Source organism: Equus asinus, chromosome 8 (genome assembly GCF_041296235.1).
Source record: "Equus asinus isolate D_3611 breed Donkey chromosome 8, EquAss-T2T_v2, whole genome shotgun sequence".
Classification (NCBI taxonomy): Eukaryota; Metazoa; Chordata; class Mammalia; order Perissodactyla; family Equidae; genus Equus; species Equus asinus.
In genome coordinates, this window is record NC_091797.1 from 91,309,225 (window position 1) to 91,332,293 (window position 23,069).

General features: G+C 42.8%; 2 protein-coding genes across 20 annotated transcripts in view; one reads left to right on the forward strand and one right to left on the reverse strand.

Annotated features, from left to right (window-relative positions):
* CHEK2 (checkpoint kinase 2) overlaps positions 1–7,661 on the reverse strand; it is a 43,833-nt gene extending 36,172 nt beyond the window's left edge. For 4 of the 12 annotated variants that reach the window (XM_070516311.1, XM_070516310.1, XM_044775641.2 and 1 more), the window contains exon 1: positions 5,224–5,700. In XM_070516311.1, the coding sequence (XP_070372412.1) occupies positions 5,224–5,566 (343 nt within the window). In that variant the 5' untranslated portion in view covers positions 5,567–5,700. Of the gene's footprint in view, positions 1–5,223; positions 5,774–6,541; positions 6,714–7,546 lie in introns of those variants that run through there. The other 8 variants (XR_011505419.1, XM_070516307.1, XM_070516308.1 and 5 more) reach the window with 7 other exon arrangements.
* Positions 7,662–7,780: 119 nt separating this feature from the next.
* On the forward strand, positions 7,781–22,568 carry HSCB (HscB mitochondrial iron-sulfur cluster cochaperone). Of its 8 annotated transcripts, none has more exons than XM_044775637.2 (7): positions 7,781–8,113; positions 9,225–9,321; positions 9,671–9,760; positions 10,391–10,535; positions 15,432–15,479; positions 17,814–17,888; positions 22,427–22,568. In XM_044775637.2, exons 1-7 carry the CDS (start codon positions 7,878–7,880, stop codon positions 22,516–22,518), a joined length of 783 nt encoding a protein of 260 aa, XP_044631572.2. In that variant the 5' UTR covers positions 7,781–7,877; the 3' UTR covers positions 22,519–22,568. The 8 variants fall into 8 exon arrangements, 6 of the variants coding, with proteins under 6 accessions (XP_044631572.2, XP_014690995.2, XP_044631571.2 ...); XM_044775636.2 differs by having other exon boundaries at positions 7,820–8,113; positions 9,225–9,369; XM_014835509.3 differs by lacking the exon at positions 17,814–17,888 and having other exon boundaries at positions 7,783–8,113.
* The last annotated feature ends 501 nt before the right edge of the window (positions 22,569–23,069 follow it).

Sequence of the window (23,069 nt, forward strand, 5' to 3'; positions counted from 1 at the left end):
ATAGAACACTCCACCCAAAAACAGCAGAAAACACATTCTTCTAAAGTGCACATGGAACATTCTCAAGGACAGACAATATGGTGGGAAACAAGGCAAGCCTCAATAAATTTAAGAAGATTGAAATCATATCAAGCACTTATCTGATTTCTGCTATGAAGCTAGAAATCAACTACAAGAAAAAAGGTGGGAAAGTGACAAATATGTAGAGACTAAACAACATGCTACTGAACAACCAATGGATCACTGAAGAAATTAAAGGAGAAATCAAAAAATACCTGGAGATAAATGAGAATGAAAACACACCATATCAACTCATGGGATGCAGCAAAAGTGGTCCTAAGAGGGCAATTTATAGCAATACATGCCCATCTTAACAAACAAGAAAAATCTCAAATAAGCAATCTTAAAGTACACCTAAAAGAATTAGAAAAAGAAGAACAAACAAAGCCCAAAGTCAGAAGAAGGAAGGAAAAAAATAAAAACTAGAGTAGAAATAAATGAAATTTAAAAAAAAAAAAACAGTAGAAAGGATCAATGAAATAAAGAGGTGGCTCTTTGAGAAGATAAACAAAATTGACAAACCCTTAGCCAGACTCACAAAGAAAAAAAGAGAAGGCTCAAATAAATAAAATTAGAAATGAAAGAGGAGAAATTACAGTGGATACCACAGAAACACAAAGGATTATAACAGAATACTAGGAAAAGCTATATGTCAACAAATTGGACAATCTAGAAGAAATGGATAAATTCTTAGACCTAGCAACCTCCCAAAACTGAACCAAGAAAAAATAGAGGCTCTGAAGAGACCAATCACAAGTAAAGAGACAGAAACAGTAATCAAAAATCTCCCAAAAAAAAAAGTCCAGGACCAGATGGCTTCTCTGGAGAATTCTACTGAACATTCAAAGAAGATTTAATAACTACCCTTCTCAAACTATTCCAAAAAATTGAGGAAGACAGAACACTTCCTAACACATTCTACAAGGCCAACATCACCCTGACACCAGAGCCAAACAAGGATAAAACCAAGAAGGAAAATTACGGGCCAATATTGCTGATCAAATAGATGCAAAAATCCTCAACAAAATATTGGCAACCCAAATACAGCAATACATTAAAAAGATCATACCCCATGATCAAGTGGGATTTATACCAGGGATACAGGGATGGTTCAAGATCTGCAAATCAATGTGATACACCACATTAACAAAATGAAAAACAAAAACCACATGATCATCTCAATAGATGCCAAGAAAGCATTTGACAAGATTCGACATCCATTTATGATTTTAAAAACTCTCAATAAAATGGGTATAGAAGGAAAGTACCTCAATATAATAAAGGCCATATATAGCAAACCGACAGCCAACATCATACTTAATGGGGAAAAACTGAAAGCCATCCCTCTAAGAAAAGGAACAAGACAAGGGCGCCCACTCTCACTACTCTTATTCAACATTGTACTAGAGGTTTTGGCCAGAGCAATTAGGCAAGAAAAAGGAATAAAAGGAATGCAAATAGGCAATGAAGAAATGAAACTCTCACTGTTTGCAGACAACATGAGTTTATATATAGAAAACCCTACAGAATCCATCAGAAAACTATTAGAAATAATCAACAACTACAGCAAACTTCCAGGTTACAAAATCAACTTAGAAAAATCAGTTACATTTCTATACACTAATAACAAATTAACAGAAAGAGAACTCAAGAATACAATACCATTTATGATCACAACAGAAGAATAAAATATCTAGGAATAAATTTAACCAAGCAGGTGAAAAACCTTTAGAATAAAAATTGTAAGGCATTATTGAAAGAAATCAATGACATAAAGAAATGGAAAGGTATTCCACGCACTCAGATTGGAAGAATAAATATAGTTAAAATGTCCATACCAACTAAAGCAATTTACAGATTCAATGCAATCCCAATCAGAATCCCAATTCTCACAGAAATAGAACACAGCATCCTAAAATTCATATGGGGCAACAAAAGACCCCAAATAGCTAAAGCAATCCTGAGAAAAAAGAACACAGCTGGAGGCATCACAATCCCTGACTTCAAAATGGACTACAAAGTTACAGTAGTCAAAACAGCATGGTACTGGTACAAAAACAGGCACAGAGATCACTGGAAAGAACTGAAAGCCCAGAAATAAAACCACACATCTACAGACAGTTAATCTTTGACAAAGGAGCTAAGAACATACAATGGAGAGAGGAAAGTCTCTTCAAAAAATAAGCAGATCTGAATAGACATTTTCCCAAAGAAGACCAACAGGTACATGAAAGGGTGCTCAACATTGCTAATCACCAGGAAAACGCAAATCAAAACCACAATGAAATAACACTTCACACCTGTTAGAATGGCTATCATCAAAAGGACAAGAGACGTAAGTGTTGGTGAGGATGAGGAGAAAAGGGAACCCTTGTGCACTGTTGGTAGGAATGTAAAGTACAGCCACTATGAAAAACAGTATAGAAGTTCCTCAGAAAATCAAAAACAGAACTGCCATATGATCCAGCAATCCCACTTCTGGGTATATTTCCAAAGGAAATGAAAACAGAATACGAAAGAGATAAACATCTGCACTCTCATGTTCATTGCAGCAATATCCACAATAGTCAAGATGTGAAAACAACCTAAGTGTCAACAGATGAATGATGGATAAAGAAGATGTGGTATATATATAATAGAATATTATTCAGCCATGAGAATAAAGGAAATCCTGCCATTTGCAACAACATGGATCAACCTTGAGGGCCTTATGCTAACTGAAATAATCCAGACAGAGAAAAACAAATACTGTATGAAATCACTTATATGTAGAATCTATAAAAGCTAGACTCACAGAAACAGAGAGTAGATTAGTAGTTACCAGGGGCTGGGGGATGGAGAAATGGGAAGGTGTTGGTCAAAGGGTACAAACTTGCAGTTACAAGATAAATAAGTGCTGGGGATCTAGCGTACAGCATGGTGACTATAGTTAATGATACTGGATTATATACTTAAAAGTTGCTAAAAGAGGGCCGGCCCCATGGCCAAGCGGTTGGGTTCGCGCAATCTGCTTTGGCGGCCTGAGGTTTCACCAGTTCAGATCCTGGGCGCAGACATGGCACCGCTCATCAAGCCATGCTGAGGCGGCGTCCCACATGCCACAACTAGAAGGTCCCACATGCCACAACTAGAAGGACCCACAACTAAAAAATATATACAGCTATGTACCAGGGGCTTTGGGGAGAAAAAGGAAAAATAAAATCTTAAAAAATACTAAAAAATAAAAAATGTTTAAAAAGTTGCTAAAAGAGTAGATCTTAAATGTTCTTACCGCAAAAAAGAAACGGTAATTATGCGATGTTACCACCGATGCTAACACTATGGTGGTAATCATTTTGCAATATCTAAGTGTATCAAATCAACACATTGTACACCTTAAATTTACACAACGTTAAACGTCAGTTATATCTCAATAAAGCTGAGGGGGAAAAAAAGGAGAGAAATTATCAGAGAAAAAAATTTCAGAAATAGATAATGGTGATGGTTATATAACCTTGTGAATGTCCTTAATGCCAGTGAACTATATACTTAATGATTAAAATGGCAAAATTTTGTTATATATATTTACCACAATAAGAAAAAGTAAACATTAAAAAAAACCTTAGGAATAAATTTTTTACAGTGCCAAGACTTGTACACTGAAAACTATAAAACATCGTGGAAGGAAATTACAGAAGAATTAAATAAAAGGAAAGACAGCCTGTGTTCATGAATTGGAAGACTTACCATTGTTAAGATGGCAATACTACCCAAATTGATCTACAGATTCAATGCAATCTCTATCAAAATCCCAGCTGGCTTCTTTGCAGGAAGTGACAAGCTTATCCTAAAATTCATATGGAAATTTAAGGGACCCAAAACAGTCAAAACAACCCTGAAAAAGAAGAACGAATCGGGACTCACACTCTGGATCTCAAAACCTACTACAAAGCCACAGTAGGGAAGATTTTATGGCACTGACACAAGGACAGACATAGATCAAGGGAAGAGAACTGAAAGTCCAGAATTAAACCCTCATATTTATGGTCAAATGGTCTTTGATGAGGATGCCAAGAACATTCAATGGCGAAAGCATAGCCGTTTCAAGAAATAGTGCTCAGGCAACTGGACAGTCACATGCAAAAGGATGAATTTGGACCCCTACCTCATATCACAGACAAGAATCAATTCAAAATGGATCAATGTAAGAGCTAAAAGTATAAAATTTTAGAAGAAAACATGGATGTAGATCAGTAACAAATAATAATAAATAGCTTCTATTTATTGAGCATCTACTTTATGCTGATCACTTGTCAGGCTCTTTATATGTAATCTCACTTTTAAAGGTGATGCATCCCACTTCCCCCTTTCCCACTATTTGTTTCCCACTCACCTAAGCTTAAGATAAGCCCTTAGCCTATCTTAAAAATATGGCTTAAATCAGTAAATAGCTTCAAATGTTTACTTCTAAATTTAAAGTTATTCTCCATTTTTCACTGTTTTTTCAAGTCATCAAAGTTGGACATGACATACAAGGGAAGGTTGAGTGACAAAGCACAAAATGGCACATTCGTCACTCATTTCTTTACATTATTATTTTCTATTCCATTAAAGTCAAGTTCAATTTTTTTTTTAAATCAAGAGGTCATTTTAATCCGAGAAGGAGAAAAAATGCTATTTAAAACATGCTGATAGCAATGCCTTACTATTGGAACCAGGTGTCAGAGAGGACGAATGTATCTGAAATGCAAGGTTGGCTATTTTGAGATAAAAACATATAACAGGCGGTCAACAAATAATCTTCCCTATTCTGAAGCGTACAATTGATGCTCTGAAGCTGCTGCATTCCACAGCAGGGGTTAAGTGAGGTTTTGTGATTAAATGGTAAATATCTGCAAGTTTGCATCAATCTCCATTTTTCTAGGGAGAGTTCACAGCTCTCTTCAGATGCTCAGAGGCACAGCACATTGCAGATGCCCAACTAATATGTGTTGAGAGAAAAAAAGAAGGGGACCCACAATAGCTAAGAGCTAGCACCCACCCGAAACTGCTTCCTTGGTTTCATCTTTCATCACCTTCAAACTCCAGAATCATTCCAGGAGCGTCTTGAGCTTTCTGCTACAACAACTTTCCATTAATTGTATTTCTGAATAAAATATTACACTATATAACAAAGGGTCTTACCAAGATTGGAGAATCCATCCTGAAGGGCCCATAATCGAGCCCAAGGGACAGGGACAGGCTCCTCAGGTTCTTGGTCCTCAGGAATAGAATAGAGTTCCTGAGTGGACACTGTGTCCAAGGAGCTCAGCGTCCCCGAGCTGGAGTGAGAGGACTGGCTGGACGTGGGCGCTGTGCTGGTGGAGGAGCTGGACGTGCCCTGGGACTGCGAGGAGGTGCCCTGTGTCTGTGAGGAAAGCCCATGGGACTGCGAGGAGCCACTCTGGGCCTGCGAGGAGCCACTCTGGGCCTGCGAGGAGGCACTGCCGTGGGACTGCTGACACTCCACATCCTTCTCCTGAGACATCACGACCTCAAAATAAGTGTCCAACAATAAGGTGAGTTTCAAGGAACAAAACTTAAAGTTCAAGAGTGAAGGATGGGCATATTACAATGGAAAAAAAAAATCCAGAGCAAGCATGCTCTGGAAAAAATTAAAATTCTAACAGTCTAGACTATAGTTCTTCTGGACAGAGCTTCTCGTCACATCGCTTTCACCGGATCAGTTTTTTGTCTGACAGCCACAAACCAGAGGGAAAAGAAACAAAAAAAATTATTTGAAGGCTATAAATAAGTAAAAAGCAATGAAACTGAGTTGAGGGGGAGAGAGACTTGTAATAGCTTACATTCACTCAATTTTTAAAAATTAGAAATGAAATCTAAAACATTCATTAATAGTCTACACTACACTTAAATTTCATACATTTTTGGAAAGGGAAAGAAGGGGACAGGCTAGATGGCCAGGGGTAGAAGATGGGCAAAGAGAAACTGTACTGTAACTCCCTGCGCCTCTCTAGGGGTGGCCATTAACATAAAATGACACTGACGCCCCTCCTCCCCCAAGCCAGCTCCTGGAGGGTAGGACTACTGTGTGTTCTTCATTCTAGATTCCTTGACTCCTACCTAAGAGCAGGGCCACTTAATGAGGCAGATCACAAAGAAGACTCCTCTAAACAACTCCAACCAGCCCTTTGTGATGCTAAGTCATTACGGGGCTCAGCTTGTCAACACCCTAAACGGTCTCCCAGCATGACAGAATCCTGCAGAAACCATTCTTTGGGTCACAGGAGACGGTAACATAGGTTCCCACCCTTGCTTTAGAATTAACTTGACGGACAGTTAAACTCTGATAATAGAATTTACAGTAAGGTCATTTTCAATCCCTAACTTTAAACCCCCAATCTGATTTTAAAAAAAAAAAAAAAAAAAAAAAAAAAAAGGGCATTCTCTCCAGATGCCCACACTCACGCTACTCAAGGAGAACATAGTAAACATTACTCACACTGATCACATTTACACAGCTTTCCAGATACAAAGGTCCTGATGAGTTTTCCTTGAAGCACAGGAAGGTGAGGCCAGAGCTGAGTCTGCCACTCCAGGACCTGCTGCTCTCCTACCTCAGCCAGGCTGTGTCCTTCTGCTGTTTTTCGAACAAGACTTCTCCACCCTGAAAACTGGTAAAAGACTGTTTCAAGAAGCAGCTGCTATCATCGCTTACGATAAATAAGGACCACACTGGTCTCAGCCATGAGGAGAAAGTATAATGGAGTGGTTAGAAGTGAATAGTCTGGAGTCAGATGCCCGAGTCAAATTTTTGCATGACCTTTAGGTAGATTATAACCTCTCTGAGCCCATTTCCTTATCTGAAAAAAGTAGATCTTGAGGATTAACTGAGATGATGCGTGAAAGCTCCTCCTCCACTAATGCTTGATAATTGAGAACTGAATTCCAGTCCCAAAGAATCCGACAGCTGGAAAAGCCCTTACAAGTGCAATATAATTTTTTTTTCAAATAGAGAAACTGAGTCCCAAGGAGGACTGGTGCCCTCCTACCCGTTCCCCGCCACCCCATCCCACACACTTACTTATGGACATTCTCAGGGCATCCTCCTACATAGGTCAGTGTGTTTCCCGTTCCTACAGCGCCTAACATCTAAGAATTGGTACTTAATAGATATTTTGGAAATTGATCCTCAAGTATGGTAGGAATTATAAACATTTATAGAACTCTTTACAAAACAACTTCGCTCTGATTTTGAACAGCACAACTTTGTGCCTTCTTATCCTGTATGTCCCGGCTAGTTTCAGCTTGTAAGTAACAGGGGAAGTGAACTTCACCTCGAGTTTATCTACAAAGAAGGAAGAGAGTCGCCACGCATTCCTCTCCCCACCGCCCGACCTCAAAAACCGAACAAAGCGGAAGCTCGGGAAATTCAGCTCGCATTAAGACCCTGAGGACTGGATTCGAACCCCCAAACACTCAAGAATAGTTCCCCACTACGACTCACCGCGTGAGCCCACCTGGAATCGCACACTCACAGCAGCCACAGCCAGCAGAGTGGCGCTAAACAAGCAGATACAAACTCCACCCTCAGCCAATCAAAACACCCCTCCGCCGCCGCCGGACCAATGAGGAGCAGCGGATGTGACCGTCCACGCGTCTCCTCAGGCTTGCTGGGAGTTGTAGTTTAGAACGCAGAGCGGGACTCAGGAGCCAGTTTTCCCCCGGGTGATCCCGCCCCCTCAGCTCCCCAGCCAATCAACATCACTAGTCTGGTCGACCGCTCTCTCCGCTTTTCCCCCCCACGGGTGACCACGGCCAGTGAGGCCGCGAGCCAGATGTGGGGCGGGAGGGCCGGGGCTTTGCTCCGGGTGTGGGGGTTGTGGCCAGCAGGGGTTCTCGGAAGGAGACCGCTAAACTGCAATGCTGCATCGCTGGCGGGAAGCAACCCCTCCGGGTGTTGGAACTGCGGCAGCCCAGGGGGCCCCGTGCGGGGGGACGGGTTCTTCTGCCCGCAGTGCCGCGCGCTGCAGCCACCTGACCTCACTCGAGACTACTTCAGCCTCATGGACTGGTACGGGAGGCGGTTTCGGGAAACGCGCCAGTGCCAGAGGGACGTCGGGGGCTGGCGTGCGAGAGGGGAGGGCGGATCAGGCTCGGGCAGGAGGAGGAACGGGCCAGATAGGTGGGCGGAGCGCTAGAGAACTGGGGCTGGCTACGGGGTCTGGGAGAGTGGAGGATGGGATGTGTCCTGAGAGAGAGGAAATTGAGGGCGGGCCTGACGGAAGGGGCTTTGAGGGATAGAGACAAGCGTGGAGGCAGGACTGGAGGGGTGAGGAGTGAAGTTAGGGGAAATTGAAGGGTCGAAGCTTCAGTGGAAGGAGACTCGAGGGGCGGGGCCTGAGGGAAAGCGGAGTTGGGGGGCGGGGCCTGAGGGAAGAGTACCTGAGGGGCCCGGGAGAAGGGCGACTTGAGAGATAGGGTCAGGATGATTAAAATTGGGTTAAGACTTGTAGGAAAGGAGTACTGAGGTGTTGGCCAAAATAAGGAAGTAAAAGCACAGAAAATCTAATATTGTAGGCAGAGTCTAAGGGAAAAGTGAGAACTGGGGAGAGGTCTGAGTTTTTCCCATTTTCCTCCGAAGGTTGAGGAGCTTGGACAGGTGGTGACGTGTGGGCGGAGCTAAACCTGTCAGAGCAGGCTCTGGGCATAGAAAGCGAAAGGGATTGGGTTACAATAAAGCAGGAGACAGAGGAAGAGACCTGGGCCTTGGAAGGACAGGTGGGATTCCGGAACGCCCCTTCCCCTTATCTCTGGGATCTGCTCCCGGCAGGCACTGAGCACTTATGATGGGCTGCAGTGACACCACCCTTTAAGTTGTTCAAGGTGCCAAACTTGTTCCCACTTCAGGGCCTTTGTGTGGTCCCTCTGCCTGGAAGACTCTTTCCTCTGACCTTTGATTACTCCTGCTCATCATTCAGGTTTCAGCTCAAATGTCAGCTGTCTACCACATTTACCACTCTCTCTGGCCCTATTCTCTTTTCCTTCACAGCACCTCCCGCTTTTTGAAATTATGTCTGTCTCCATGTTTATAGCATCTTCCCCATGAGACCAGGAACCAGGCCCATAGTATACAAACCTATAAATATTTGGTGCATGAATGTCTTCTCCCGATTTCCTTCCAGCAACCGCTCCTTCAGAGTTGACACTGCAAAGCTCCAGCAAAGGTACCAGCAGCTACAGCGTCTTGTCCACCCAGACTTCTTCAGCCAGAGGTCTCAGGTAGCCTATTGGCCACCCCTAAGGAGATCCAACACATGTGCACACCGGGTGGGTGGCAGGGGCCTTGTGGTGATGTGGTTATCAGGGACAGAGCTGGACAACCAGCTCCACCCAGTGGCAGCCTGCCCCCAGCCAGCCAGGCCCTGGACCTGTCCTGCACCCACAGCTTTTTACCTGATTTCCCAAAAGAATTAGAACCCATCAGCTGAAAATAAAGACAGCTCATCCCACACCAGTTCTACTTTGGCCACTTCTTAGGTGCCTGCCCATCAGTATTTCATGAAAGAGTTTGTGACTGTAAGATGGCTGTTTTGGTTGGTAATAAGACTGTCTTCATCTCCGCTAACAGACTGAAAAGGACTTCTCAGAGAAGCACTCGACCCTGGTGAATGATGCCTATAAGACCCTTCTGGCCCCCCTGAGCAGGGGACTATATCTTGTAAGGTGATTTCCCAACCCTTCTATGTGGGACTGCCTGGTGTCCATTGTGCAATGGGACCGCTGCTCCTCTGTGTTCAGCAGAAGAGTGCTTGAGACCTCAGCTAGTCCAGGGACCCAACAACATTTAGCCTCAAAGACACTACACAAATACAGTTTTCTCTCAGTATTCTCTAAATCTTACTTGCCCAATTGCATTTTTTTTTAACTATTTTCTATAAATTTCAAGGCTTGGATGGTAAGAGCTTTTAGGGAAGAGTAATTTGGGGAGTTTTGGAGGGGGACGAGCACCTTAGAATTTTAGGATTTAGTAGAATCTTTACAAATATCTAGTTTAACCTCCCCAATGGAGGAATGACTCCCCCCAGGGTCACCCAGTTCCAGGTAGCAGAGAGAGATCCCGTCCCAGCACTCCTGTCTCAGCCCAAGTTTCCAGCAGCCTACCCTCACTCTTTCACTATCAGGACAGTTCAGGTTTTCCCTGTGAATGGTATTCTGTCCTCAGTCGGATTTATGACTCTGACCCTAGTTTCTTGAACCTTATTTCTAAGAAATAAGTGTAAATATCAATAATAAATAAATGTAAATAAGTTTCTTAAAACTTATTTTCCCTGCTTTTATGCCTGAATAGCTAAAGCTCCGTGGAGTAGAGATTCCTGAAGGGACGGATTATGAAATGGACAGGCAGTTCCTCATGGAAATAATGGAAATGAATGAAAAACTTGCCGAAGCTCAGAGTGAAGCTGCCATGAAAGAGATTGAGTCTGTTGTCAGAGGTAAAAGATGAACTACCACCAAATTCATTTTATTGCCCTTATGAGTACATGTGTGGGGTTAAGTGCAAAATGCATATAAAGAGTACGTACTGGTCATCATCGTGATTCAGGGAGTAATTTTTTTCTTGATTTTACTGAAACCAATTTTGTCTGGAGGTTAGACTCACAACATCCCTAAGTCTCTGGAAGTCTGCCTTCAACCAAGAATATAGTAGTATTTTGCAGGTTGCAATCCGCCTTCCTACCCCTGACATGATTTGGATAACATTATTATCTCTGACGAGAAAAATAGGCCTCAGAAGTTTGTGGAAATACCCAAGGTCACATTGCAGAGCAAAGATTGAGACCTTGATCTTCTGATCCCAGATTGCTTTCCTTTCCACTTTATTCCATAGTCTGTCAGTCGGGGTTCTCCAGAGAAACAGAAGCATTAGTGTATATGTGTGTATGTATACATTTATACATGGAGAGAGAGAGACAGAAATTTATTTTAATGATTATGAGAGCTAGTGAGCCCAGAATACGTAGGGCAGACTGACAGGCCGGAAACTCAGGCAGGACTTCTATGTTAGTCGTGAGGCACAATTCCTTCTCCAGGAAACCTCAGTTTTTGCTCTTAATGCCTTCAACTGATTGGATGAGGCCCACCACATTATCAAAGTTCATCTCCTTGTTTAAAATCAACTGATTATAAATGTTAATCACATCTACAAAGTACCTTCACAGCAACATCTAGACTAGTGTTTGACCAAACAACTGGGCACCATAGCCTAAAATTTGACACATAAAATTGACCATGCCATGTAGAAAAGGCTTCAAGGTTCTCACTCTGATAGTATGCACATAGATACCTTCACAAGTGTTTATGGCATGCCTGCTATATATACAGGCCCTGAGGATACAGCAGTGAACAAGAAAGACATGGTCCATGCCTTCATGGAGTTTGTGTATTCCAGCTCAATGTGTCCAAAATAGAATTCATGAGCGTCTCCCCTCCCTCTCAAAAAAATCATCTATGCCTCTTCTGATGTTCTCTTTCTAAGGGAATGACACTTTCCCGTTGCACAAGTCCAAAACAATGAGTAAGCATCTTTAACAACTTATTCTCCCTTTCCCCCATAGACACTCCATCACCAAGTCTTGAAAAGCTGACCTTCTAAATGTGTCTCAAATCCATCCATCCATTTTCACTGCCACCACCCTGTTCCACACTACCATTCTCTCTCACCTGGACAACTGCAGTAACTCCAGGCTGGTTTATCTGTACCTTCAATCTAATATGTTCCTACACTGTCACTTGTGTGATCTTTTTTCTTTTTTTATTAATGTTATGATAGATTACAACCTTGTGAGATTTCAGTTGTACATTATTGTTAGTCATGTTGTGGGTACACCTCTTCCCCCTTTGTGCCCTCCCCCCACCCCCCCTTTTCCCTGGTAACCACCGATCAGATCTCCTTGTCAATATGTTAACTTCCACCTATGAGTGGAGTCATATAGAGTTCATCTTTCTCTGACTGGCTTATTTCGCTTAACATAATACCCTCGAGGTCCATCCACGTTGCTGCAAATGGGCCAATTTTGTCTTTTTTTATGGCTGAGTAGTATTCCCTTGTGTATATATACCACATCTTCTTTATCCAATCATCAGTTTCTGGGCATGTAGGTTGGTTCCATGTCTTGGCTATTGTAAATAATGCTGCGATGAACATAGGGGAGCAAGGGACTCTTGGGATTTCTGATTTCAGGTTCTTAGGATAGATACCCAGTAATGGGATGGCTGGGTCATAGGGTATTTCTATTTTTAACTTTTTGAGAAATCTCCATACTGTTTTCCATAGTGGCTGTACCAGTTTGCATTCCCACCAACAGTGTATGAGGGTTCCTTTTTCTCCACAACCTCTCCAACATTTGTCGCTCTTGGTTTTGGATGTTTTTGCCAATCTAACGGGTGTAAGGTGATATCTTAGTGTAGTTTTGATTTGCATTTCCCTGATGATTAGCGATGATGAGCATCTTTTCAGTGTCTATTGGCCATATTTATATCTTCTTTTGAGAAATGTCTGTTCATGTCCTCTGCCCATTTTTTGATCGGGTTGTTTGTTTTTTTGTTGTTAAGCCGTGTGAGTTCTTTGTATATTATGGAGATTAACCCTTTGTCGGATAAGTGGCTTGTAAATATTTTTTCCCAATTAGTGAGCTGTTTTTTTGTTTCAATCCTGTTTTCCCTTGCCTTAAAGAAGCTCTTTAGTCTGATGAAGTCCCATTTGTTTATTCTTTCTATTGTTTCCCTCAACTGAGGAGATGAGATATAGTGTCCAAAAAGATTCTTTTGAAACTGATGTCAAAGAGTGTACTGCCTATATTCTCTTCTAGAAGACTTATTGTCTCAGGCCTAATCTTTAGGTCTTTGATCCATTTTGAGTTTATTTTGGTGTGTGGTGAAAAAGAATGGTCAATTTTCAATCTTTTGCATGTGGCTGTCCAGTTTTCCCAGCACCATTTGTTGAAGAGACTTTCTTTTCTCCATTGTAGGCCCTCTGCTCCTTTGTCGAAGATTAGCTGTCCATAGATGTGTGGTTTTATCTCTGGGCTTTCAATTCTGTTCCATTGATCTGTGGACCTGTTTTTGTACTAGTACCATGCTGTTTTGATCACTGTAGCTTTGCCCTATGTTTTGAAATCGGGGATTGTGATTCCGCCGGCTTTGTTTTTCTTGCTCAGGATTGCTTTAGCAATTCGCGGTCTTTTGTTGCCCCATATGAATTTTAGGATTCTTTGTTCAATTTCTGTGAAGAATGTTCTTGGGATTCTGATTGGGATAGCATTGAATCTGTAGATTGCTTTAGGTAGTATGGACATTTTAACTATGTGTATTCTTCCAATCCATGTGCATGGAATGTCTTTCCATCTCTTTATGTTGTCGTCAATTTCTTTCAAGAAAGTCTTGTAGTTTTCATTGTATAGATCCTTCACTTCCTTGGTTGAGTTTATCTTGTGTGATCTTTTTGAAACCCAAATCTAATCATATCACCCTTGGCCTTGCTTAAAAACTTTAAGTGGCATCCCAGTGCTCTCAGGTTAAAGACCAAACTCTTTAGCATGACTAACAAGGCCCTGCATGGTCTGGCCTCTACTTCTCCCATTTGTTCCTTCCATTCTAGCCACATGGGCTACTTCCAGTTCTTTATCTGTACCATGCATCTTCCTACCCCAGTGCCTTTGTACATGCTGTCGCTTCTGCCTAAAACCTTCTCCCTGATCCCATCTAGTTAATTCTTCCTCCCATCAGATCTGAGGACAATCATTGCTTCCTGAGAGAATCCTCAAAGAACCTCTGTCTGTACCTCTGTTGTAGGACTGATCACCATTATAACCTTACTGTTCTATGTAAGATTATTTGACCAATATCAGCCTGCCCTATTAGACTAGTAGTTCTGCAAAGGCAGAAATTGTGTCTGCTTTTTGCTTCCCTCACATCCTCAGCACACGGAGCCGTACTTGGATTATAACAGAGGCTCAGTAAATATTTGTCAGATCAGTGGATAAATAACAAACAAGTTAAAAGCAGTAAAATAGAAGTCGTGGTGGGGGGACTATCAGCTCGGGGTGCATCCACAGCATTAGGTCTGGGGGGTGGAGGAGACGAGAAACTCCAGCTTTGCAGTCAGCAGCCGCAGCTGCACGGCTTTGGAAGGCAGCAGATTGTGAAACTCTGGGGTGGGGTGGACTTGGGTTCAGTCCCAACACCACTAAAAGGCACAGTACTGACTTTTGTGTGACCTTGAGCTAGTGACTCCACCCCTCTGAGCTTCAGTTTCCTCATCTGTAAAATGGAGACAATATTAATGCTGGTTGTTGCAAGGATCAAACTGAATGGGATAAAGCATGTAAAACACTTGACACATGCCTGGCCCGTAGTAAGTGCTCAGGCAACAGTGGAGGTTGTTCTAGCCCTGTAGAAAGGGCTGACCTTACCGACTTGAGCGAGTCACTCACCTTCATTTACATTAATTCCTAAATCCTTCCGCACAGGTACCTGCTGAGGCCCAGGCTAAGTGAGAGTTCAGGGGCATAGAGCTAGTTGGTTTGGGGTCAGCACTTCAGAGTCTCCAGACTCCTAGTCCAGTGCTCTTCTGTCAACCACGTTGCTACCCAAGAAGCGAGTTTCTAACCACGGTCTAGAAGTCTGGAGACTTGGGGGTCTCTTCTCAGCTCCTCCACTCAACAACCACGTGACCACAGGACAATCCCCCAATACCTGCCATTGCCTACGATGGGGATATAATATATTTGAAAGTGCTCTGAAAACAAGCACCATATAAATGATTGATACACTTACATGTGGAAAATGCACTTACTGTAAAATTCCTCATTTCCCAATGAGGAAACAACAGAAACACGAAATAGCTGCCCCTTTAGTTCATCTGGCATCTTCTCCCTTAAGGTACAGTATGCTCTAAATGTTTCATTTTCCGGAGAGGCCATATAACGCGAAGTAGCTGTCTAAAACACTCCGTGATGCCCTCCTGATAGGCAAGCCCAGCTTGTTAATTTTCTCCTTGCTGAAATCTGAAGGATTCAGATTGCTTGGTGGAGATAATCAAGACATTTCCTTGTCCTTCTTTTTTTCTTAATCTGTAACCATTTTATGGGACTTGGTAATTGCCCCACAGACCTTTCATGGGTGGAAAAGCAAGAGTGGGACGGGTCAGCCCAAGCCAAAGTAAACCGAGCTGCTGTCATGGGACATGTAGAGACAGAGGCTATGATGCTGTACTCTTGGATCCTAGCTCCCTGCTGCGTTGCTTTCACACCAGCATGATTACTCAGTGTTGTCTTCATATCATGTGTCAATTCAAATAGAAAAATTAAGATAATGGTTTTCTCTTTCAGCCAAACAGAAAGAACTGACAGACAATGTGAGCAGAGCTTTTGAACGAGGTACTTTCTTCATTTCTTGACTTTTTTTTTAAAGACTTTATTTTAAGGAGGTATAAAATATATATGAGTCTACATTTCTGCCTTCAGGATTCACAGTCTTACAAGAGAAATACACTGTGTGCCAAAAACAGTGCCATGCCAGTGAAAGACTGGATGAGAGAAAGTGCTTCCAATCCCCTTAGCAAGTAGGAAAAGCTAAGGTGAGGGGTGGGGGCTGAAACCAACACAGGCAGATCTTAAGGGCAAGGCTGCACGCTCAACGTTTGGCTAAACCTGCACACCCGTTTCTTCTGCAAAGCGCAGGAGGAGAAGTCCATGGCAGAGCTGTGCCTGAATTACAAATATGGAATGCTCATCCTCCTCCCCACTGCTCCTGACTCTCAGCTTGCAGAGACTAGATCTATTTCTAACTATTTTTAAGCGAGAACAACCTTTCTCTCCATCCCTGACTTTGCCACCCCTTACATAAGAAAATGATAGCTCTTTGGCTTAGGGATCATTTAACTGCAGGAAGCAGAAAGCCCCTCATACTAGCCCAAATAAGGGAGGTTATTATAAGGAATCAGGACTCTCTCTCCCAGAATCCAGAGAGAAAGTCTTTGCAGTGACTATAGAACAGTGTGACAAGAGGTTTTCAGAGACACAACCTGGGAGCCAGAAAGCAGTCTGGAACCAAGACTGCAATCCTGGATCTGTGCCCCTGGGAGTCCACGCCATCCTCCTCTCCTCTCTATAAACCAGTTCCATCTGCTTCCTTATTAATGTGCAGGGCTCCAAAGTGGCCTCCTCCACTGGATGACTCTTGAGTCCCGCTTTGTCTATTACCTTGTAAGAACAAGGCCTTTCACCATCTGACTGGAGTCCCCTAGGCCCAACTCTAGATTCCTGGGAGAGGGAATTTGATGGGCCCAGCTTGAGCCAGATGTCCACTCCAGTCCAATTAGCTAGGGCCCAGGAGATAGGCTTACACAGTGTTCTGCCTACTCTGTAGGGACTTGAGGAGTCGATTCAGAGAAGCAGGCAGATGGCGGGTCTCTAAAAAGATGTAGGGGAATATAGATTACAGACAGGACAGACAAGAAAGGAACCTAGCCCCACGTATCTTCCTGAAATCCATGTCCCTAACCCACTGGCTAAGATGGTCAGATTGTGTTCCACCAAGGCCCACCGCCAGCTCTTGTTATACCTTTGCATACTTTTATTTTTTTAATTATGAAAGATAATTTTTCAAAAGAACAAATAATATGTAAGTACAATTTAAGGAATAATAATTGAACAATCACCCATGTCCCTGCCACTCAGCTTAAGAAATAGAATATGCAAACGTGCAAAGAAGATATACCAATGGCCAATAAGCACATAAAAAGATGCTTGACATCTCTAATCGTTAGGGAAACGAAAATCAAAACCACAATGAGATACCTCCTCACACCAATTAAGATAGATACTATAAAGAAAATCAGAAAATAATAAATGTTGGCAAGGATGTAGAGAAGTTGGAACCGTTGTGTGCTGTTATTGGGATTGTAAAATAGTGCAGACACTATGGAAAACAGTATGGCAGTTCCTCAAAAAATTAAAAGTAGAATTACCGTATCATCCAGCAATTGCACTTCTGGGTGGAAGAATTGACAACAGGAGCTCAAAGAGATGCACTGTCGGAGAAAAAGCAAGACATTAGTTAAAGTGGTAAGGACAGATTTGAATCAGTAACAACTATTGCAGTGGAGAAAAGAGTCCATTTTAAAGGGAGAATGAGAGAGTAGGGAGGGAGCATGAGCAGGGCTCAACAGAGTTAGGGAAGTGAAAAATTACAGAAAGCTGGAAGGAGGGGTTGGTGTGTGAAACCCGTCTGGGTTTGCTCGGTGGTGCTTATAGAAGTTCAGCGTCTACCCTCCCACAGAGCCTGGGAGACAGGGGCCCTATCTTCAGGTGTTAGCTAGGACAAACACTAAGAAAGAGATACCCTTCTTTCCTCTGAAAAATGTAAGTCCTTTTCTCATTCGATCGCCTTATGTTTATTAAGGACTAGCTGAACCATCTGTTGATACTTGGTAATAGAGGATATTTGCTGGATGACATGAGCGATCAGGCATTTAATGAGGAGCATCTCTATGGAAACAAAAAGAAAAACAAAGGTTAATGGTTGGAGCAGAGCATAAACCCCATTTCTGAGTCGAGAGGGCAGCCACTTGAGAAGACGTTGAACTCTTAAGCATCTTTAGATGGTGGCGTGAGGATGGCAGTGCCAATCTAATAGATTTCCTGGTTTATAGTTTGAATGTTTGTAGTGATGGCTTAGACATCAGTGTCACGGTCATGGTTCTTTCCCAGGGCAGAGCATGGAAGATGCGAGAGTTCTGGTGGACTTTCTGAGTGGCCCATCTACCAGCAGTTCCAAGTACAAAGGTTGCCCATTCATGATTTGTGGTGGTGTTGAGTTCTTTGAAGTTTATATCAAGTTGTGTGGCTTCAGATCCTGGAGGAAAGGGGCAACTGTGAGACAAGCTGAATCCCAATAAGGATCTGGGCAGTCATGTTTTAGTTCTTAGTGACATCAAGTCAGGAAGGAGGCAGAAGAATTGGAAACATCACTTTGGAAAGTTGTAGTCAGACATTGAAGGAAACTAGAAGAATTGAGGATTTGGTAAGGGCTGATAAAATGTGTAAGCCAGTTTATAGGGAGAAATAAAATCTCAAAGACTGAACAGGACTACATTCTAATAACCCACAAAGGTGTGTTATACATTTCCACTGAAATAAATAAAGTTTCTCGCTACAATGACCCCCCTTTTTGATCAAAGATAATCAAAGTAAGATTATTCTTGGTTACAAAATAATTTTAGTTTCCTTAAATTTAGCCTGATTATTTACACAAGTACAGCAAGAATGGTAATCAGCCATACAGGACATTTTAAGTTTTCTTTATGAAACTTTGTATAAGGAATCTCAGATTGGACTTTAAAAGCCTCTCAATGCTAGGAAGTCAAGCCAAGAATTCTCCATCAGCCTTCACCTGCAGTACCTATAAATTTGGGTGAATTCCCCTCTTCTCAAGGTCTCTAAAATATCCTAAGGTTCCTGGGCCTGCCAGGAAGTGACCTTCCTTACTCACTTGTAAGGCTGGGAACCCTATAAGCCAGGTACCAGGCTGGCTTTTTTCAGAAGACTTTGTAAGCATTGGCTCCATAAGGTCAACCTTAGTTTCCTAAAGTTGTCTGCTTATATCTGATTTTATGCATCATTTTCAAAAATGACGTTCCATTCCAAACTTTGGTAGTATAACCAATGTTTTTATGTATGTCCTATCACAAAGAGGACAGATTCTTACTGAACCTTTGCAAATAACTATATTGCCATGAAAATAAGAATACTCAAAAATAGTTTTTGAGGGATCAGGAAGAGAGAAAAAGATAAATGTTTTAAGTTTGTTTACAAAAGTATAATTTATGAGATTGCTATGAGTCATAGATAGCTTAAGAAAGAAGAGAAGCCAAGTGCTTGGGTTCGTGCACTCTGCTTTGGCAGCCTGGGGTTTCACCGGTTCAGATCCTGGGCGCGGATATGGCACCGCTCGTTGGGCCATGCTGAGGCGACGTCCCACATGCCACAGCTAGAAGGACCCACAACTAGAATACACAACTATGTACGGGAGGGCTTTGGGGAGAAGAAGGAAAAATAAAAATAAATTTAAAAAAAAAAAAAAGAAGAGAAGGGGATTTTCTTTTTTTTTTTTAACATTTTATTTATTTATTTATTTATTTATTTATTTATTTTTGAGGAAGATTAGCCCTGAGCTAACTACTTCCAATCCTCCTCTTTTTTGCTGAGGAAGACTGGCCCTGAGCTGAAATCCGTGCCCATCTTCCTCTACTTTATATGTGGGACGCCTACCACAGCATGGCTTTTGCCAAGCGGTGCCATGTCTGCACCCAGATCTGAACCGGCGAACCCTGGGCCGCTGAGAAGCGGTATGTGCGAACTTAACCGCTGCACCACTGGGCGGCCCCTAAGATTTTTTATTTTTTATTTTTTGGCCCTGATATATAATCTTATGGAGGCTGTAGACTAAATGTCTGTTTTCAGTTAGCTTTTTTTTTTCTTTTTCAGCTTTAGGTGGTTGCTTTTGGGGGTACCTGAGTCCCTTGAGAACCCCTAGAGGAGACAGGGGGCCCAAGATTCCAGTGACTATAGGGAGTTGAAGGATGGGAGTGGGAAGAGAAAGGTCTGGCAGGGTGGACGGAGGAGTGGAGGCAGAAGGGGCTTGAAGGGGGACATATCAAAGGATGCAAGGGAGCTGAAGGGAGATGGAAGGTGGTGAAAGGAGGAAGGAGAGTGGAGGTATTAAAGGCGATAGCTTGGGGATAAGTGATACCACCAAGAAAAGAAGCCAACAGAGCACCATGGTGGCATCCAGGCAGCAGGAGTTTGAGAAGGAGGGTTTCAGTTGACTGAGTTCCCATGGAAGGTGCAGGATCAAATAGAACAAAGGCCTCACAAGGAGCCAGGGGAGAAACATTTCCAGCCCAGGAGCCAGTCCCCCCTAGAAACAAGGAGCCAAGAATTCCAGCCCAGGAGCCACCTTTCAGAAGCAGCCTGGGACTCTAGCCTAGCCTCAGAGAGTGCACTCAGAATCCTGAGGATCCAAGTCTGTCCTCGCTGCGCTTCAGCGGACGTTTATCTGGAGAATTGGATCGGGAATCACACTCAACACCAGATACCCAAACAAGCAAGCAGACTGGAGATGAGACATAGGTCTCTGTGCGAGCTGAAAAGCCTGGTGGTTACGTCCGTCCGAGGGCCTAATGGTGTTTCCAATCCAGATCCAAGTCACAGTGCCAAATAACCATCGAAGATAAACAAAGCCAGACGTTAGTTAAAGTGCTAAGGACAGATTTTAATCAGTAATAACTATTGCAATAGGGGAAAGTGTCCAGGGTGAACTGAACTCAACTTATTTGTGACTGGGCATTTTAAAGGGCCGGTGAGGAAAAAGAGACAGGGTTCTCAGGGAGCTATTAGAATGAGGGAAGGGAAAAACTACAAACGGTGAGAAGCAGGCGTGGTTCCACGTGAAACCCTTCTGGGTGTGCTGACTGGCATTTACTGAAGTTAGGCTCCTGTCCAGTCACAGACACTGGGAGACAGGGGCCCAGGCTTCAGGTGTTGGCTGGAATAAATAATAAATTCTTTTGTCAGCCCTGAATTTTCTCAGGCAGGCATTTTAAGCGGGGTTAGGGTCATCCTAGGGATGGGGCATTGAGCTGTTAGAAACTGTGTTTGTGTTTGTTCAGGCCTTTCTAGTTCAAGGTTGAGGCCTAGTCCAGAAGAGGGCTCAGAGGAGCCTGGCTAGCATTTGGTCAAGGAAAGAATTTTTGTAGCACGTATGGTGATAGAATTTGTCACAAGAGCTAACAGGTGGAATCAGGCCTAATGTGCATCGACGTTGAATAGATAAGCAAAATGTGGCATATACATACAGTGGAATATTATTCAGCCTTAAAAAGGAAGGAAATTCTGATACATGCTACAGCATGAATGAATTTTGAGGATATTATGCTAAATGATATTAGCTACTCACAACAAGACAAATACTTTTATTCCACTTATATGAAGTACCTAGAGTAGTCAGATTCATAGAGACAGAAAGTAGAATGGTGGCTGTCAGGCTGGAGGGAGAGGGGAATAGGGAGTTATTGTTTCATAGGTACAGTTTCAGTTTTGCAAGATGAAAAGAGTTCTGTGGATAAATGGTGGTGATGGTCGCATAACAATGTGAGTGGACTTGATGCCTTTGAACCTTACACTTAAAAATGGTTACAGGGGCCAGCCCCATGGCTGAGTGGTTATGTTCGCACACTCTGCTTTGGCAGCCCGGGATTTTGCTGGTTTGGATCCTAGGGGTAGGCCCAGCACCGCTCATCAAGCCGTACTGAGGTGGCGTCCCAGGTAGCACAACCAGAAGTACCTACCGCTAGAATATACAACTATGTACTGGGGGGGTTTGGGGAGAAGAAGAAGAAAAAAAAAGATTGGCAACAGATGTTAGCTCAGGTGCCAATCTTTAAAAAAAAAAAGAAAAAAATGGTTACAATAATAAATATGTTATGTGTATTTTACCACCATTAAAATAATTTTTATAAATAAAGAACTAGAACGTGACCGTTGCCTTCTAAGCCCCAGTAGGCCCTTTGAGTTGCATCCCTCTTCCATGGTAACCACTCTCCTGGAGTTCATGTTAATCATTCTCTTGCTTTTCTTGATGGTTTTAACCATATATGAATGTAATGGTATATTGTTTAGTTTTGCATATATCTAAGTCAGGGTTTCTCAACCTGGCACTGCTGACGTTTTGGGAAAGATAATTCTTTGTCGTGGAGGGTGTCCTTTATGCCCTGGGATATTTAGCAGCATACCTGGCCTCTACCCACTGGATGTTAGTAACCACCTTACCAGTTGTGGCAACCGAAAATGTCTCTAGATATTGCCAAAAAATATGGCACAAAATCACCCCCAGTTGAAACCACTAGTCTGAGGGCGTCATTCCCAGAGACCGAGGCCCCCTGCGGGCAGCTCTGTACCTCAGCACCTGGCACAGAGGAAGCACCCAGTGCTTCCACATCCTCCTGAGGGTTAGACCACCAGGTATGATGAGACAGAACTCTTGAAACACAACCCATTTATTATGTGGGAACTGTCCTGGAGAGAATCAGCTTCGCATATTTAAAGTCTGAATCCTGTAAACAAGCATGCTTTTGGCCCCTTTAGTTAATCCCTTTATCCCTGTAACAATCCAGATGGTTCCTCTCTCTTGTTCAGATTTACTGAGCAATTGATTGGCCCTCCAGAGCCCGGAGCTCAGCTTCGATCTGGCTGCCTCCGTCAGTAGAGTTGATTTTATTCTTGCTTGAAATGAAGCCTCATGTTAATGTCTCTGTTTATTTTAGATGACTTTGAAAAAGCCAAGGAAATTTTAACAAAGATGAGATACTTTTCAAATGTAGAAGAAAAGATCAAGTTAAAGAAGATTCCCGTCTAACTGTTGTTAATTGTGAAGTTTTAAAAATAAAGTTCTTGTCTATTTCTTTTCTGGCTTCTACTACTTGAGACTAGGTATGCTTTACCTGCTAACATCATCTTAATTAAATCTGTGACTCAGGCATTAGCAGATGACAAAGTTTCTCCCTCGGGAAATACAGCCTGGCCAGAGCTTGAGTGGTCAGTTCTTCATGTGGCGCTTGATACACCGTGTGCCCCATCTGGGCCAATGATGAGGAGGTGGGTGGGGACCGGACCACCTTGCAGCTCTAGAGTTGGGGTGGGCAAACTTTTCCTACAAAGGGCCAGGTAGTGAACACTTTAGGTTTTGTGAGCCATACTGCTTCTGTTATAACTACTCAACTCTGCCATTGTAGCACTTTATTTACAAAACAGGCAGTGGGCTGCATTTGGCCATGAATTTGCCAACCTCTGCCCTAGAGCCGCATCTTTCTAACGCCATGACCTTCACTGACAGAGAGTCCTCTTGTTAACCATGCAGATCTGCCTAAGGGTCTCTTTGGCCTACATTTCAAAATACGGATAATATTA